The following is a 19,506-nucleotide window of genomic DNA, read 5'->3' as shown; positions in this document are numbered from 1 at the left end:
CCGAGCCCGTTGGGGAGTGATAAGACAAGTGATAAGACAAGGTCAGAATTGGAAAGAAAAAGGGGGCCCAAAAAAATACAAAATAATAATTATTATAATAATTGACATTTCCTGTTATTGCAGTATTATTTTCCTGCTGTAGCAAACTGGCTCAAATGTATGGTTCTACGTGACTAAATCAACCCACACACATCCCACACTATGTTTTCATGTAACTGTTGGTTGGAAATGATTGCATGCTTGCGTACATTACATTTTCTCTAGTAGTACAGTATCATTTAGAAAAAAGATCATTACTGAATACTGTGAAAAATGTGACAACCTTAAATTAGAACTGCATGTTCTATCTGCTTTAGATCAGTATGTGTAATATATGATCTTTGTGGTCTTTGAGGGGAGAGGATAGCAGGGCTCACCCCAGAACCATTTATACTGTGTATATATACAGTACATACATTATATACATATTTCCATATATGTACTGTGTATATAAGGCTGTGGTCCATACTGTTCTCTCCTTATAGGCTTTAAGAGATTTTCACGTTGTTTCTCCACAGCGACCCTTACTGGGAGAGGCCTGCTAATGCCAGCTCCTGTTCTGTCTCTAGGCCCAAGACACTCCACCTTGGAGGAGGGCAACAACATACCTCATCGCCATGGTAACCCCCCTTACCTTCTCTGTCTTCCCTTCTTCCTTCTGGTCAGGGGCAGACCAGGCCACAGCTCAGATGCTGTACATACTGTTACTACTACCAGCTACCTCCCTCTCTGGGCTGGTTAGAGAGACAACATGGTTAAGGATGCCAGCTTGTGTAAAAATCAACTTAACTCCACTTTACTGGCTGGAGGAGTAGAGGAAATCAACCAAAACGGTGGCCTAGATGCACTTGGGTATCGCTATTATTATAAAGAAATGATGTTACCTTCTGTAGTTTTTGACATTTTATGGTGGATTTTGAACAGCATAGATTGGCATGTATAATTAGCAATCCCCCAGGAAGTTTTGTCGTAATGTTCTTTCTATCAGGAATCAAGGTAAGACCCAAATGTAGACTGTGTGAAGTAACAATGTTAATTGTAAGCACAGAGGAAGGCAAACGACAGATCAAGGCAGGCAGGGGTAGATAATCCAGAGCAGAGGCCAAGGTACAGGACGGCAGGCAGGCTCAGAGACAGGCAGTGGTCAGGCGGGCGGTAACAGGGTCAGGACGGCAGGCAGGCTCAGAGACAGGCAGTGGTCAGGCGGGCGGGTACTGGGTCAGGACGGCAGGCAGGCTCAGAGACAGGGAGTGGTCAGGCGGGCGGTAACAGGGTCAGGACGGCAGGCAGGCTCAGAGACAGGCAGTGGTCAGGCGGGCGGTAACAGGGTCAGGACGGCAGGCAGGCTCAGAGACAGGGAGTGGTCAGGCGGGCGGGTACAGGGTCAGGACGGCAGGCAGGCTCAGAGACAGGGAGTGGTCAGGCGGGCGGGTACAGGGTCAGGACGGCAGGCAGGCTCAGAGACAGGCAGTGGTCAGGCGGGCGGTAACAGGGTCAGGACGGCAGGCAGGCTCAGAGACAGGCAGTGGTCAGGCGGGCGGGTACTGGGTCAGGACGGCAGGCAGGCTCAGAGACAGGGAGTGGTCAGGCGGGCGGGTACAGGGTCAGGACAGCAGGCAGGCTCAGAGACAGGCAGTGGTCAGGCGGGCGGGTACAGGGTCAGGACGGCAGGCAGGCTCAGAGACAGGGAGTGGTCAGGCGGGCGGGTACAGGGTCAGGACAGCAGGCAGGCTCAGGACAGGCAGGCAGGCAGGACGGCAGAGACAGGCAGTGGTCAGGCGGGCGGTAACAGGGTCAGGACGGCAGGCAGGCTCAGAGACAGGCAGTGGTCAGGCGGGCGGGTACAGGGTCAGGAGGGAAAAGGTCAAAACCAGGAGGACGAGAAAATGAGAGGAGGAAAAAGGAAAAACAGGAGCTGAGACAAAACGCTGGTAGGTTTGAACAAACAAGACGAACTGGCAACAGACAGACAGAAAACACAGGTATAAATACACAGGGGATAATGGAGAAGATGGGTGACATCTGGAGGGGGGTGGAGACAAGCACAAAGACAGGTGAAACAGATCAGGGCGTGACAATTTCTTATTTTACAACAGGTGCTTTTTATGTCATTTAGATTTTTTATGTAATTTTGCTTTTATATTATTTCTGATATTGAGAAAATTGATCTAAGGGGAGTTAGCTATATTTTGTCTAGGTAACTACAGTTCAAATTAAGGTTCCCTCTCTTCATTTGCCATCCAAAGACAATACCGTGTGTAGACAGTAATACTCTTATTTGACCTGGCTTTATAGCTTTGAGCGTTGATAAATTATACACCTCTCAGGGGAACACTGACTGTCCCTTTATAAAACAGGGCAAACTGCTCTGTGTTGTCAAACTGGGGAAGATAAAAGGCTTCATAGTGGCTGACTAGTCAGTGCAATTGTGGGAAGTTGAGTTTTGACATATTCCTCTGAGACTACGTGTCTACGTCTTACAGCTTCAGAAGTCTTTTCAGTTCTCCCCTCTTTCAGATCCTTTGTAGTAAAAGACCTAGGCTTACACATTAGGAAATAAACATGGAGCATAATTCCTCTAGCTCTCTCTCCCTCCCTCCCTCCCTCTGATGTACAGCACAGGGGTGAGGGCAGGATTACTGTCGGCCTGAATAAAGGGGATTTGTTGATGTAACACTTTGAGAAAAAAGCACTTCTTAATAGCTCATCACAGTCTGTATGTATTATGAGGCTAGTCTCAGGCCTACACCCCCTTATGTGCTGCCTTACAAACAGGCAGACAGGCCTACACCCCCTTATGTGCTGCCTTACAAACAGGCAGACAGGCCTACACCCCCTTATGTGCTGCCTTACAAACAGGCAGACAGGCCTACACCCCCTTATGTGCTGCCTTACAAACAGGCAGACAGGCCTACACCCCCTTATGTGCTGCCTTACAAACAGGCAGACAGGCCTACACCCCCTTATGTGCTGCCTTACAAACAGGCAGACAGGCCTACACCACCTTATGTGCTGCCTTACAAACATGCAGAAAGGCCTATACCCCAGGACAGTACAGGCACTACATTCCTGTAGTCCTACACCCCAGCACAGTACAGACACTACATTCCTGTAGGCCTACACCCCAGGACAGTACAGACACTACATTCCTGTAGGTCTACACCACAGGACAGTATACACGATACATTCCTGTAGGTCTACACCCCAGGACAGTACAGATACTACATTCCTGTAGGCCTACACCCAGGACAGTACATACACTACATTCCTGTAGTCCTACACTCCAGGACAGTACACACACTACATTCCTGTAGGCCTACACCCCAGGACAGTACAGACACTACAATTCCTGTAGGCCTGTACCCCAGGACAGTACAGACACTACATTCCTGTAGGCCTACACCCCAGGACAGTACACACACTACATTCATGTAGTCCTACACCCTAGGACAGTACACACACTACATTCCTGTAGGTCTACACCCCAGGACAGTACAGACACTACATTCCTGTAGTCCTACACCCCAGGACAGTACATACACTACATTCCTGTAGGTCTACACCCCAGGGCAGTACACACACTACATTCCTGTAGTCCTACACCCCAGGACAGTACACACACTACATTCCTGTAGTCCTACCCCCCAGGACAGTACACACACTACATTCCTGTAGGCCTACACCCCAGGACAGTACACACACTACATTCCTGTAGTCCTACACCCCAGGACAGTACACACACTACATTCCTGTAGGTCTGCACACTACATTCCTGTATGCCTGTACCCCAGGACAGTACAGGCACTACATTCCTGTAGGCCTACACCCCAGGACAGCACACACACTACATTCCTGTAGGCCTACACACACATTTTGAGTAGGGCCCACATGACAGGAAGCAGAACCTGCAGCACATGTTCAGACTGTTTCTCTAGGTCATGGATACTGAGGTTCCAGATGAATACTAACACACCTTGGCTTTTGCTTTCTACAGCTCCTCATGTTCTCTATCTGCTATTAAGAGTAGTCACTAGCAATATGGCTTCTTAGTCAGCCTAAGTAGCAGCCACATTCCAGCTGAGATGAAGAAAAACACTGTGTGTGTGTGTGTGTCTGTGTCTGTCTTTAAAGTTGTGTATACTATGCGGTAGGTAGCTAGGTTTAGATGGGTTTCTCTATGCTGATGAAGTTAGGCCCCATTCTGCCACCATGATTAGTTTAAACGGCGTCTGAACGTACAGGCCGGACAGTGTGTGTGAGTTGTAAGCGGTTTGCAGCTCAGGGTGAAATTGAGATAAATGGCTGTTGGTGAGAAGGATGGCCACCTGCGGCCCAGGTTCCCCAGCACACCTGTCTCTTCTCATTTACCAAGCTCTCTGAGGTGAACTAGCAGTCCGCTCCACTCTCCCCTGATCCCCACCTCGCCCCTCTCCTCATATCTGACACACACACACACACACACACACACACACACACACACACACACACACACACACCCTTCCGCCCCTAGAAAACAGCACACAGGGATTGAGCTATCTGCCTTGATGAGGTGCAGGAAGATAAGAATGAGTCCCTCATTTTCTGTCTCAGTACCTGTCACCGTTAATACACTTCAGTAAGGGTTGAGTGTCCATTAGCCCTTAGCTTAGCAGTAGATGTTGCTGAACATGGTAGTGGTGGTGCTGTCTACTTTATTCTCATTCATGGTAAATGGAATGGCATCAAACACTAGGAAACCATGTGTTTGATGTTTTTGATACCATTCCACCCATTCCGCTCCAGCCATTACCATGAGCCTGTCCTCCCCAATTAAGGTGCCACCACCCTGCTGTGATTTGTAGGTATAATATACCCTTTTTAATGATTTCTATTCAGAATGGTTCTTAGTCTCCAATTTTCTGTGTTTGCCTATTTTCACCTGACAGACAAGGGCCCCCAGTTTGATATAATGGACGACCACCTGACCTCCTCCATTGTGTTTAAAGCCACGTCTGTCCCCAGCTCTAGAAACCAACCTGATGTTGTACGAAGTAAATGAAGCTACCTATTGAAGAGAAAGAGAGAGACAGGCCTTAAGACTGGACTCGAATATACCGTGTGGCAGGTGGCCTGTTGAAATATCTTTCTAGGAGGGAGTGTATAAGTGGAATCTTAGCTAGAGCATGTCAAGAGCCAATCCGTGTGTGTGTTTTTTTAAATGATGCCGTTTAGACACTGGTCTGTTGTCGGGGGTATGTCATAGGTCAGTCCTGAGAATAAAGGAGAGACATTTGAGTGTTAATAGGAATCACTACTATGGGTGTAGATTATGTTAGGAACGGCAGTGGTGCTCTGAAAACAGTCCATTGTTGAAAATGCTATACAGAATGGTATTGTCATGTCACCAGCTTGACAACGCTAAGCAAGCTCTCAATTAATGGATGGATTTTTGTTGTTGTTGTCATGGTTGTGTATTTGTTGTATGTACAGTGCCCTCCGTAATCATTGGGACAGTGATGGATTTTTTCTTCTTTTGGCTCTATACTCCAAATGTTTGGTTTTGAATTCAAACAAGGGCGGTAAGGTTAAAGTTCAGACTGTCAGCTTTCATTTGAGGGTGTTTTCATCCATACTGGGTGAACCGTTTAGAAATTACAGGACTTTTTGTATATAGTCCCCCAATTTTAGGGGACCAAAATTATTGGGACAAATGCACATATATGTGTAGTAAAAAGTTAAGTACTTAGTCCCATATTTGGTCCCATGTTCATAACACGCAATGACGTACAAATATCACATCATACCCCCCCAAAAAAGCTATCCTCCGATGTTATTGTAATGGTAAGAGGTTAGTGTATCTTGGAGGTATGATATTTGTGTGTCTAACTTTCTCACTCACCATTATTGATGATTCATTCAGGATTATCCATAATTGTGGTAGAATCCACATTAATGTACAAGTGTTTAGAAACGTTATAATTTTATTTGCATCCAACACATTTGCAGAGTCACAAGCATGATGTAATTATTGTGTGCTATGAATATGGTACCATACATTTTTTGCTACACTTTTTACTACTTTAATAGACATATACGTGAATTACTTTTGGTCCCCTAAAATGGGAGGACTATGTACAAAATGTCTATACGGTTCACCCAATATGGATGAAAATACCCTCAAATAATTAAAGCTGACCGTCTGCACTTTAACCTCACAGTCATTGTTTGATTTCAAACAATAGAAAAAAATCACTATCCATCACTGTCTCAATAATTATGGAGGGCACTATAGTTAACACACCACTGAAAAGCACTTGGACAGAATGACAGACGAGAAGAACACAAAACATCTAAAGAACAAACAAACAATACATAATGGACATTATAGTTGTATGCATTGTAGCTTAGTCACACCCTGAAGTGTGTCTTGATGGGCATGCTCAGGTTGGCCCTGTTGGCAGACAAAGCCAAGCAGCAAGAGCAGCAGCTATATGGCACATTTTCAGGGGTATAGGGAGGCTCAAGGCAGGCAGGGTGTTCAACCATGTTTGTATTGATTTGGGATGACTATATGATGTTAGCTGTGTGTGTTGCCTCCCCAGTTCACCTTCCTACAAGTGTTTGGGATGGGTTTTTCCTCCTTCTTCTTCCTCTGTATTCCAAAGCGGTGATTTGAGCGTGCTCTGTCTGTCTGATGCCTTATGAACATTGCATGAGCTTACTCCTGGTATATGGTAGCTACTACGTTATGACTTTGTTGCATTTTCTTTTCCTTTGATGTGTTTTATTCTTTGTTTATTCTGACCTACTTTTCCCTCAGATTGTAAAGTTATATGAATTATTTAGCTGTTTCTCAGTACCCCTACCATTATTTCAACGGCTTTCATTTTCTCTTCCTCTTCTTCCACCTGTTTCTTTCTTTATCTGCCAAAAATAACACAGCTAATGTGTTGTATAGGTTTCCTGAAATTGTAGTCTGAGGTACTTTCGACCTGGGTTCAAGTAGTATTTGTTTTCTTTTCAAATATTTTGAGTGTTTGCTTGAGTCTGTCTGGAGTGTACAGATGAGCGGCGTTGCACATTGTGGAACTATTCCATTGGTTTTATTGCACCAGACCAGCCCAATCAAGCACAGCTAAAGTATTCTAAAAATGTTGATCTTACTTGAAATACAACTGCTATGTCCACCTGTTGTAATGGGGATTCTTTAACTGAGGTGTTTAACACAATCAACTGACTGGTTTTATGATTGGTTTGATTTTCACCTAGATTAACTAACCTACAGTACCCCATTTCAAGAGTACTGTAATTTTGCCTTGGGCAGAGCTACACTCTGCTCTGCCCCACATCAGCCTGTTATAGGCATTCAAAAGACTGCATGCACATCAAACTACTTTTATATTAATTTACGTTAAGACTTGTGAATAAATAGCCTAAATAATTAAGCATATTTGTTAGTAATTGTAGATGTTTCATTTAGAAAAATATATATTTCAAATAAAAATATCCTGGGGTGTAAATTCTGTCATGCTAGTTCAAAGCAGCCTACCTACTGTAGCATAGCCCCCATGCTATACCATTCATTTACTTTCTTTGCAGAAGACGAGGGTAAAGTCAGCATTTTTTTTTATAAGATCAAAGTTAAATGAAGTTCATACAGGTCCATGTAATGTGTAATTTGGGACGGTCTTTGAATGTGGTTGTTGCGGCTGTTCTAGACGTGGAATAGCTGTAATTACACAGCTGTTGCCGCGGTAGCGTGATTGACACACGTTTTTGGCAGAAACCATGTGCGCTATTCATGAGCTGCGTTTGGTAGCATTTCAGACATAATTAATTGATTCATATGCCTGTAAGGCTTTTCTAAAATAAGAATAAAATAAGCTTAAAAAGGCATAGGACGCCTGGATGTTGGGCATCAGAGCTGGTTCTTATAAACTTTCCCATGCGGTCATGGTGTTGGGGATTTTAACCGTAGTGGAAAGGTTTGGGGTTTCGTTTGTTCTTTTAAACTTGTTCCTGTCAAGTATCTATGTTCTAGAAACATACCAGTATCCAAAGGTGAGTCTGGTTGATAAAGGTCTACATAAGATCCAACATTCAGAAAAAGATAGTTCCCCCTCTTTTCTCAATGAGCAATGTTTGTACATCACACACACACACACACACACACACACACACACACACACACACACACACACACACACACACACGTATTTGAAGTGCACTCCCCCACACACACACACCTGCACATCTATCATATACAGTTGAAGTCGGAAGTTTACATACACCTCAGACAAATACATTTAAACTAAGATTTTCACAATTCCTGACATTTAATCCTAGTAAAAATTCCCTGTTTTAGGTCAGTTAGGATCACCACTTTATTTTAAGAATATGAAATGTCAGAATAATAGTAGAGAGAATGATTTATTTCAGCTTTTATTTCTTTCATCACATTCCCAGTGGGTCAGAAGTTTATATACACTCAATTAGTATTTGGTAGCATTGCCTTTAAATAGTTTAACTTGGGTCAAGCGTTTCGGGTAGCCTTCCACAAGCTTCCCACAATAAGTTGGGTGAATTCTGGCCCATTCCTCCTGACAGAGCTCGTGTAACTGAATCAGGATTGTAGGGCTTCTTGCACACACACACTTTTTCAGTTCTGCCCACACATTTCTATAGGATTGAGGTCAGGGCTTTGTGATGGCCACTCCAATACCTCGACTTTGTTGTCCTTAAGCCATTTTGCCACAACTTTGGAAGTATGCTTGGGGTCATTGTCCATTTGGAAGACCCATTTGCGACCAAGTTTTAACTTCCTGACTGATGTCTTGAGATGTTGCTTCAATATATCCACCTATTTTTCCTGCCTCATGATGCCATCTATTTTGGGAAGTGCACCGGTCCCTCCTGCAGCAAAGCACCCCCACAACATGATGCTGCCACCCCTGTGCTTCACGGTTGGGATGGTGTTCTTCGGCTTGCAAGCATCCCCATTTTTCTTCCAAACATGACGATGGTCATTATGGCCGAACAGTTATGATTTTGTTTCATCAGACCAGAGGACATTTCTCCAAAAAGTACGATATTTGTCCCCATGTGCAGTTGCAAACCGTAGTCTGGCTTTTTTATGGCGGTTTTGGAGCAGTTGCTTCTTCCTTGCTGAGCAGCCTTTCAGGTTATGTCGATATAGGACTCGTTTTAATGTGGATATAGATACTTGTGCACCTGTTTTCTCCAGCATCTTCACAGGGTCCTTTGCTGTTGTTCTGGGATTGATTTGCACTTTTCGCACCAAAGTACGTTCATCTCTAGGAGACAGAACGCGCCTCCTTCCTGAGCGGTATGACGGCTGCGTGGTCCCATGGTGTTTATACTTGCGTACTATTGTTTGTACAGATGAACGTGGTACCTTTAGGCGTTTGGATGACCCAGACAAGGATGAACCAGAATTGTGGAGGTCTACAATTTTTTTTCTGAGGTCTTGGCTGATTTCTTTTGATTTTCCCATGATGTCAAGCAGAGGCATTGAGTTTGAAGGTTGGCCTTGAAATACATTCACAGGTACACCTCCAATTTACTCAAATTATGTCAAGTAGCCTATCAGAAGCTTCTAAAGCCATGACATCATCATTTTCTGGAATTTTCCAAGCTGTTTAAAGGCACAGTCAACTTAGTGTATGTAAACTTCTGACCCACTGGAATTGTGATACAGTGAATTATAAGTGAAATAATCTTGTTGGAAAAATAAATTACTTGTCATGCACAAAGTAAATGTCCTAACCAACTTGCCAAAACTATAGTTTGTTAACAAGAAATTTGTGGAGTGGTTGAAAAACGAGTTTTCATGACTCCAACCTAAGTGTATGTAAACTTCCGACTTCAGCTGTAGCATCAGGGATAGTGTGTTATGTGTTGCTGCCAGCTCCGGACAGCTAGTCTCCATGCAGGTGGGTTCTGCTCATTGTACCATGACTAGACATGCCTTCTAGTGTTGCGTGGTGCCCTGTGAAGCCTGGTTCTGGGTAATGGCCTTTCCAGCCACAAAGACCAAAGACAAAGTCAGTCAACAAACACGTGTAGCGCGTCTCTAACCTCCTCTAGGTTTCTGATGCGCTCGCTTTGGAAATCCATCAAAGGATTTTGGAATAGAATAGCAGACTTTTGGGGGAAAGAAAGTATGCTTTCTTTCAGCTTGTTGCCAAGGTAGCTACTAGCGTTTTTTGTCCGTGATAAGAGACTGATACGGTTGATCTGTCTTCTGTGTCTTCTGTCCTATTCAGTCTTCAATATGATCAGAATCAAAGGCATGTTTGAACATTCTACGTTTTGCTCAATGTTTTCACTCCTTGGCATTGTATATGCCAAACTTTATTTGAACACATTACGATCTGACAGTCATTGTTGTCAAACAGTCAATGTTGACGTACATGGCATGGCTTCAAGACATTAAGGAGATCCATTTTGACAGCTCTACATTGTAGTTTTATGGTAATACAGTTAGCATATCAAGTAGGACTAGATATAATGTTATATGGCAAAATACATTTTAATATAATCAATATACGGTCTTCTGGGCACAGGCCTTCATATTAAAATATGCATAGCATTTCTAAGTGCATCAGCTTTAAAGGGGGAAAAAGGAAAGTGTCATCCCAACCATGACAGAATAAATTGATGTCTATGAAATGCAGAAGGCAACCAGCTATGTCAAAACATGATTTCCATGCACTGGCTGTTTGCTTTGCTTTTGGCTTGACTGTTGGACTTGATGTAATTATATGTCAATCTCAGTAACCAAATCACTATGTAAACATGAGATCTGGACCATGTTAAGAGAAGAGGAGGGGAGGAGGGGCTAGTCAAATCAAAAAACAAAGGAGGCAGCACTGTTGACACAATTGACTACTTTGTGTTTTTGCAAGAATGCATGAAGCGTCTTAAATATTTTAGAACGTATCAATCTTGAGCATGCTGATGCAATGGATTCTCAGAAGTATCTTCCTTCCCTCCTTCCCTGGGTAACTTCTTGTTACCCAGTAAGCTTGGTTAGAACCAAATAGTTTCCATCCAACCCTAGTCAACTCCAGCATACATATTTTGTACACAATTACAGTAGCACAGAATGGGATGAATGATGTGTTCCACTGTACAGTATTAAAAACAGATTACCTAAACTTCTTTACTTTCTTTCTTTCATGGCCTTAAAAACAGTACTGTCGCTATTGGATGAAAAGGAACGAGCAAACCTAGCTTGCTCCTCTGTACCTTCCATTTAACTCCGGGGAGAGGAGAGGGGATAGAGGAGAGGAGAGGATAGAGGAGAAGATAGATGGAGAGGAGAGGATAGAGGAGAGGTCTACATGCACTAATGCAGTTTACGTTAATTGAACCCTACCCCAGGCTACCCTGGCCCAGTAGTATCCAGTATCCAACAAATCAAATGTTATTGGTCACACACACATATTTAGCAGATGTTATTGTGGGTGTAGCGAAATCAAATCAAATCAAATCAAATTTTATTTGTCACATACACATGGTTAGCAGATGTTAATGCGAGTGTAGCGAAATGCTTGTGCTTCTAGTTCCGACAGTGCAGTAATAACCAACAAGTAATCTAACTAACAATTCCAAAACTACTGTCTTATACACAGTGTAAGGGGATAAAGAATATGTACATAAGGATATATGAATGAGTGATGGTACAGAGCAGCATAGGCAAGATACAGTAGATGGTATCGAGTACAGTATATACATATGAGATGAGTATGTAAACAAAGTGGCATAGTTAAAGTGGCTAGTGATACATGTATTACATAAGGATGCAGTCGATGATATAGAGTACAGTATATACGTATGCATATGAGATGAATAATGTAGGGTAAGTAACATTATATAAGGTAGCATTGTTTAAAGTGGCTAGTGATATATTTACATCATTTCCCATCAATTCCCATTATTAAAGTGGCTGGAGTTGAGTCAGTGTCAGTGTCAGTGTGTTGGCAGCAGCCACTCAATGTTAGTGGTGGCTGTTTAACAGTCTGATGGCCTTGAGATAGAAGCTGTTTTTCAGTCTCTCGGTCCCAGCTTTGATGCACCTGTACTGACCTCGCCTTCTGGATGATAGCGGGGTGAACAGGCAGTGGCTCGGGTGGTTGATGTCCTTGATGATCTTTATGGCCTTCCTGTAACATCGGGTGGTGTAGGTGTCCTGGAGTGCAGGTAGTTTGCCCCCGGTGATGCGTTGTGCAGACCTCACTACCCTCTGGAGAGCCTTACGGTTGAGGGCGGAGCAGTTGCCGTACCAGGCGGTGATACAGCCCGCCAGGATGCTCTCGATTGTGCATCTGTAGAAGTTTGTGAGTGCTTTTGGTGACAAGCCGAATTTCTTCAGCCTCCTGAGGTTGAAGAGGCGCTGCTGCGCCTTCTTCACGATGCTGTCTGTGTGAGTGGACCAATTCAGTTTGTCTGTGATGTGTATGCCGAGGAACTTAAAACTTGCTACCCTCTCCACTACTGTTCCATCGATGTGGATAGGGGGTGTTCCCTCTGCTGTTTCCTGAAGTCCACAATCATCTCCTTAGTTTTGTTGACATTGAGTGTGAGGTTATTTTCCTGACACCACACTCCAAGGGCCCTCACCTCCTCCCTGTAGGCCGTCTCGTCGTTGTTGGTAATCAAGCCTACCACTGTTGTGTCGTCCGCAAACTTGATGATTGAGTTGGAGGCGTGCGTGGCCACGCAGTCGTGGGTGAACAGGGAGTACAGGAGAGGGCTCAGAACGCACCGTTGTGGGGCCTCAGTGTTGAGGATCAGCGGGGAGGAGATGTTGTTGCCTACCCTCACCACCTGGGGGTGGCCCGTCAGGACGTCCAGTACCCAGTTGCACAGGGCGGGGTCGAGACCCAGGGTCTCGAGCTTGATGACGAGCTTGGAGGGTACTATGGTGTTGAATGCCGAGCTGTAGTCGATGAACAGCATTCTCACATAGGTATTCCTCTTGTCCAGATGGGTTAGGGCAGTGTGCAGTGTGGTTGAGATTGCATCGTCTGTGGACCTATTTGGGCTGTAAGCAAATTGGAGTGGGTCTAGGGTGTCAGGTAGGGTGGAGGTGATATGGTCCTTGACTAGTCTCTCAAAGCACTTCATGATGACGGAAGTGAGTGCTACGGGGCAGTAGTCGTTTAGCTCAGTTACCTTAGCTTTCTTGGGAACAGGAACAATGGTGGCCCTCTTGAAGCATGTGGGAACAGCAGACTGGTATAGGGATTGATTGATTGAATATGTCCGTAAACACACCGGCCAGCTGGTCTGCGCATGCTCTGAGGGCGCGGCTGGGGATGCCGTCTGGGCCTGCAGCCTTGCGAGGGTTAACACGTTTAAATGTCTTACTCACTTCGGCTGCAGTGAAGGAGAGACCGCATGTTTCCGTTGCAGGCCGTGTCAGTGGCACTGTATTGTCCTCAAAGCGGGCAAAAAGTTATTTAGTCTGCCTGGGAGCAAGACATCCTGGTTCGTGACTGGGCTGGATTTCTTCCTGTAGTCCGTGATTGACTGTAGACCCTGCCACATGCCTCTTGTGTCTGAGCCGTTGAATTGAGATTCTACTTTGTCTCTGTACTGACGCTTAGCTTGTTTGATAGCCTTGCGGAGGGAATAGCTGCACTGTTTGTATTCGGTCATGTTACCAGACACCTTGCCCTGATTAAAAGCAGTGGTTCGCGCTTTCAGTTTCACGCGAATGCTGCCATCAATCCACGGTTTCTGGTTAGGGAATGTTTTAATCGTTGCTATGGGAACGACATCTTCAACGCACGTTCTAATGAACTCGCACACCGAATCAGCGTATTCGTCAATATTGTTATCTGACGCAATACGAAATGATTGTGTTCCCAGCTCCAACAGTGCAGTAGTATCTACACGGTGAAGCCTTTAGTTACCTCCGTCTAGCAGGAAGCCAACATTATTTCTGAGCTCCAATTAAAAGTTAGAAATCAGCTTGTTACAATGATGACTAAAGCTACAGCAACTTTAGAGCAGTTTCAAGTCCTAATGCATTATCACAGTGAGGTTAATCAAATCAGACTCCTCATTGCTGAACCAAGGAGTCACACCTTACACAACTACTCAGTCATGTTCAGAATCAGTAAGAAAGCATTACTTATAGACATCATTATGGTATTACCATTCACTTTTATTGGAATTTGGTATAGAAGTTATTTGAACAAAAAAAGGTATTTTGAGTTTAATTCAGATTACCATGTTAGTAGCTCTGTTCAGCTGAAAGAAGGAAGTGATGCATTTATCTTGTTATATATATATCATGTTGGCTCATTAAGCTTGTACAGTCATATCTATACTATCATCAATCTCCTATGTATTTTTCAGGAATGTTTTGGGAAAAGAGTATAATGCATAGTTTGATAGTGAATGCTTCTGTTAGAAAGACAATCCAGCACAGGGAGGTTGGGGTTTTTATTTTTTATTTAACTAGGCAAGTCAGTTAAGAACAAATTCTTATTTTCAATGACGGCCTAGGAACAGTGGGTTAACTGCCTGTTCAGGGGCAGAACAACAGATTTGTACCTTGTCAGCTCAGGGATTTGAACTTTCAAACTTCTGGTTACTAGTCCAATGGCTAGTCCAATGACTAGGCTACCCTGCAGCCCCAGGTTGAAAGTTTCAACTGTGAAAGTGTTTCTTAGATTGCTTCTGCTATCAGCTGAACTCTATCACTCTGGGAGAGTGTCTGCTATCAGCTGAACTCTATCACTCTGGGAGAGTGTCTGCTATCAGCTGAACTCTATCACTCTGGGAGAGTGTCTGCTATCAGCTGAACTCTATCACTCTGGGAGAGTGTCTGCTATCAGCTGAACTCTATCACTCTGGGAGAGTGTCTGCTATCAGCTGAACTCTATCACTCTGGGAGAGTGTTTGCTATCAGCTGAACTCTATCACTCTGGGAGAGTGTCTGCTATCAGCTGAACTCTATCACCCTGGGAGAGTGTCTGCTATCAGCTGAACTCTATCACTCTGGGAGAGTGTCTGCTATCAGCTGAACTCTATCACTCTGGGAGAGTGTCTGCTATCAGCTGAACTCTATCACTCTGGGAGAGTGTTTGCTATCAGCTGAACTCTATCACTCTGGGAGAGTGTCTGCTATCAGCTGAACTCTATCACTCTGGGAGAGTGTCTGCTATCAGCTGAACTCTATCACTCTGGGAGAGTGTCTGCTATCAGCTGAACTCTATCACTCTGGGAGAGTGTCTGCTATCAGCTGAACTCTATCACTCTGGGAGAGTGTTTGCTATCAGCTGAACTCTATCACTCTGGGAGAGTGTCTGCTATCAGCTGAACTCTATCACTCTGGGAGAGTGTCTGCTATCAGCTGAACTCTATCACTCTGGGAGAGTGTCTGCTATCAGCTGAACTCTATCACTCTGGGAGAGTGTCTGCTATCAGCTGAACTCTATCACTCTGGGAGAGTGTCTGCTATCAGCTGAACTCTATCACTCTGGGAGAGTGTCTGCTATCAGCTGAACTCTATCACTCTGGGAGAGTGTCTGCTATCAGCTGGGAGAGCGGCACCATTAGACATGGTGCATTTATAGGCCTTTATTTCCTATGTGTCTGCTTACGCAATCACTATCTCTCATAGTTCCACTTTCTGGAAGATCTCAGGCAATTTCCCCTGTTATGGTCCCACTTTTTAGATGCTGCCGTCCTCTACATCGAATCAGAATGATATGAAATGTTTGAGCATGTTTAACTCTTCAGCCATGTAAATTTGAATTATGAAGTTTTATTGTTAGTTTTAATGATCAGTCATGAACAGCAAAATAGTTAGTTATATCATCCTGACTGCTTTTAACAAGAATTGAAAGCGCAATAGGAACGTTTTAAGGATACAATGTACTACCAAGGCCATGGTACTCTTTAAATATGGACAAATTATATATTATTTTATTAATCAGGATGTTGTGACAGACACACAGCACACAACGAAAACACTATATTTTATTCATACAGACATGCCTGCTGCCTCTTACTCTAACCCTGGGTATCTGCCAGCCAGCCCATCAACTCAGGCCCAGGCTATCAGATTAGATTGGTCCATTCCTCAGTCTCAGTCTCCATCCAGTCAATCTCTCTCTCCATTTATTTATGCCTGGACGGCAGTTAGCAGGGATTCTATTCCGTTTCCCTTTTTTCCACATCTAAATATAGAATTCATATTTACCACGGACAACTAATTTGAGTTCTTAATCATATTTGGACCCGACGGGGATCTAAACATGGAGCAGGCCACCTGTCTCACACATTAGAAGAGTGGGGCAGATGGGAAGGTGAGAATACTTGTCCTTGGATAAAGAACTGATGGCCACGGCACTGGGCAGGGCCAGTCTCTGACCTGGCCAGCCAATCCATCACCTCAGTAGCATACAGTATGGGAATGTCCCAAATGACACCCTATTCCCTATATATTACACCCTATTGCCAAGTTTTACACTCTATTCAAAAGTAGTGCCAAGTAGGGAATAGGGTGCCATTTGGGACGCAGGAATGTGATTGACTGTATGCGTGTCTTCTCTTTGCCACAGTAATCACTGTGCTGTTGTCATTAGTGAATGTTGTTTTATTATGTTAGAAATGTCTTAATTAAAGCTGTTACATGCACAGTAGAGCTATAATTCTTCTGTTTTTACATCCCATCAAATAAACCATATCACATTTACAACTCCATCAATAAACGCGCTAGGCTGTGGGATTTATAAAGCTAGCCTATATTAGACCTAGCTACTTGGTGTTCAGGCATAAGGAAGCTTTTTCTAAATGCTAGTGTCAGTTACTACTTCTGAGCTGAATTGTTGTTCATTGGGAGCTAAACATTAGCTGACAAAAAGCTATCTTTCTCCACACCTCCCCCTTTCCTTCCTTCTTTCTCCTCTGCCTCATGATCTGCTGCTTGCTTGATTGTTTATGATGGTCTTTAAAAAACAATTACATAATGACTTTCTCTCGTATCAGATTAGAAGTTCTCATTAGAGCCTCATAAAGTCACTTCCTTCAATGAAGCTGAGGAGATAAATGATACTGATATCGTACCAGTCTATCAGTAGCATGCTATCAGCCTCTAATACACTGCACACTGTAAATATATATTAGCACCTTCATGTATTTCACTGTTCTTTAATATGACTTAAGACAGAGGGGAATTAGTCTTGAAGAATTGAAGAATTGAAGAATTCTAGCCTTAGAATTGATCCATTCTAGAATTAAAGTCTTAGAATTGATCAGCGAATGGCCAGTATTGGCATTTGTGTGGCATGATCCATCACATCCAGGAGTCTTCCTTACTAATACATTCATGCTTGAAAAGCAATAATGTGACTTTTTATAAATCATATACCGTTCCATATCTAGCAATATCTTTTATGGCTTGCAAAATACTGATGATACAGTCAATACTAAGAATAGGCCCTGGAAGTGTAGCTAGTGTTGGGACAATATGAATTCTGGTCAGGAGTTCAGACATCTGACATATTGTTTCTGTGTTTTTTTTATCATTCCCCAAGCAGATCTGCTGTTGTCTTCCACTATGTTTTCTGAGCACATTATACAAGTTACACCTGCAGCAAACACCATCAATGATATCTATCTAAGGCTCACAAACATACAGTAGCTTTGTGATGCACAAATAAATAACAAAACAATGTGTATTGGAGAGAAAACAAGTGGAAGGATTTCATTGGTGTAGAATAGAAGGGACATTTCTAGAAATAAACTAGCTTGTAGTTTCTGCTTTTTTAAAGTCCCCGGCTGTCTGCCTTTGTTGTCTGTTATTGTGATCAGGATAGAGACACAAAGCAAAAGACTGCCAGAGTAATTTAACAAGCATACGGGACAGACAGCAAGGCCAGCCAGACCTCATCTCTGTGAAGAACTGGAATCAGACAACATCAAGAGAGAGAGAGAGAGAGAGAGAGAGAGAGAGAGAGAGAGATGCATTTTTGAAACTGATTCGTCTTTGTTTATCATTATGAATCACTAGTCAAGCCATTGAGGCCTCAGACTCTCAAAGAGAAGCCATTGTGATTAAATATAATGTCTTGTTGCTGAAGGACTCCTCTTTTTCTGCCTTTCTTTCTCTTCTTTCTTCTGTCTGGGGTCCTGTTGTTTTTCTAAACAATGACTATCATCAGCAGCACTGCCACAGTCCAACTCAGAGCTTGTAGCAAGTCAAGGCAGTCCACCATTGCATCAATTATTCAATTGCTATTGCTTTGTACAAACAAGCGCTCTGGTGGAGAGAGAGAGAGAGAGAGGCAGCCTCTGCACAACCAATTACTTGAAAAATGTTTACTTCATTTATTATTGAATAAGGTGTAAATCTTGTACAGGTTGTCGGTAGCTGACTATATGAGGAGTCTATTGTAACCTGCTTTGATCATGCTCCGCTAGGCTCCGCTAGGCTGGTACGGAGCTGCCATTCCCGCTGTGGCATCCAGCATCCAGCATCCATGCGCAGGGAGTCAGAGGAGGGGTAGGGAGGGCTGATGAGGGTTTGGGAGGGGTAGGGAGGGACTGACACATGGTTCTGGGTTCACCTCATGGCCTGTAGTGTAATGTAGTATCAGCTTGTACAGCCTTGACCTACAGATACAGGAGGAAGCTGCCTTGTAACCAATGGCCTGTAAGCCTTAGTTTAAGATGTTGAAAAACTAGTGCTGTAGTGTGAGGTTTTCCATACAGTAGAGCTGTGTGGACTGTGGAAGGGTCCTAGTTCTCAGCCCATGTTGAGGACACTGTAGAGGGAAGGGGATAGTGTCATAATGAAAGGATACTTAGTGTATTAAAAAGGTGCTACTCTCATATCAAGTAGGCTACTTCATTTTTTACTATTCTCTTTATTTCAGAAGTGTCTCCTTAATAACTAAAGTAACATCATAAATCTGATATTTAACTTCAGATGACTCACTCAGTCTGTCACATAAAAGCCTCTGTGAATTATGGATGACATTTTTCTGAGTTAAAAACCACCAGTATATGTACTATGTCATGTACACATTTTTTGAAATGCACTCTTTGATTTAGTTTTTGAAGATCTTTGCTGTTTGTTTACCCCTACTACATCTTTAAATCACAACAATGTTATCAGACAGATTTTCCCGACAACACCCACAAGCCTCCTGAAATTAATTAACAGCGATAGAGCGGCTCACTTGAATGCTGCTTTTCCTTTAAATGGGGTTTAGAGAGACGTGGGGGGCTGTCAGGGGAGAGATCTCACTCTCTGTCTCCTCCGTTTTGGCTGGTGGCCAGTGAGGAGAGAAGTAAGCTGTCTCAAGGATGCAGGGCCGGGGACAGAGAGAGAGAGAGAGGGAGCGAGAGAGAGAAGAGAGAGATTGAGGCTGGCTCAAGTAATTATGTGGCTCCCAGGTGATGAGGGCTTTTATGCCATTAACAGTGTCTGTCTATCCCTGC

General features: G+C 43.7%; 1 protein-coding gene across 1 annotated transcript in view; it reads left to right on the top strand.

Annotated features, from left to right (window-relative positions):
- The first annotated feature begins 228 nt into the window (after positions 1-228).
- LOC112255779 (neuronal PAS domain-containing protein 3-like) overlaps positions 229-19,506 on the top strand; it is a 314,403-nt gene continuing 295,125 nt past the window's right edge. Inside the window, exons 1-2 of the mRNA XM_042326252.1 lie at positions 229-244; positions 533-659. Coding sequence (XP_042182186.1) covers positions 229-244; positions 533-659 — 143 coding nt within the window. The remainder of the gene's footprint in view (positions 245-532; positions 660-19,506) is intronic.

This window comes from Oncorhynchus tshawytscha, linkage group LG08, assembly GCF_018296145.1.
Source record: "Oncorhynchus tshawytscha isolate Ot180627B linkage group LG08, Otsh_v2.0, whole genome shotgun sequence".
Classification (NCBI taxonomy): Eukaryota; Metazoa; Chordata; class Actinopteri; order Salmoniformes; family Salmonidae; genus Oncorhynchus; species Oncorhynchus tshawytscha.
Note: the sequence above shows the minus strand (reverse complement) of the source record. Positions and strands in the feature narration are given on the sequence as shown.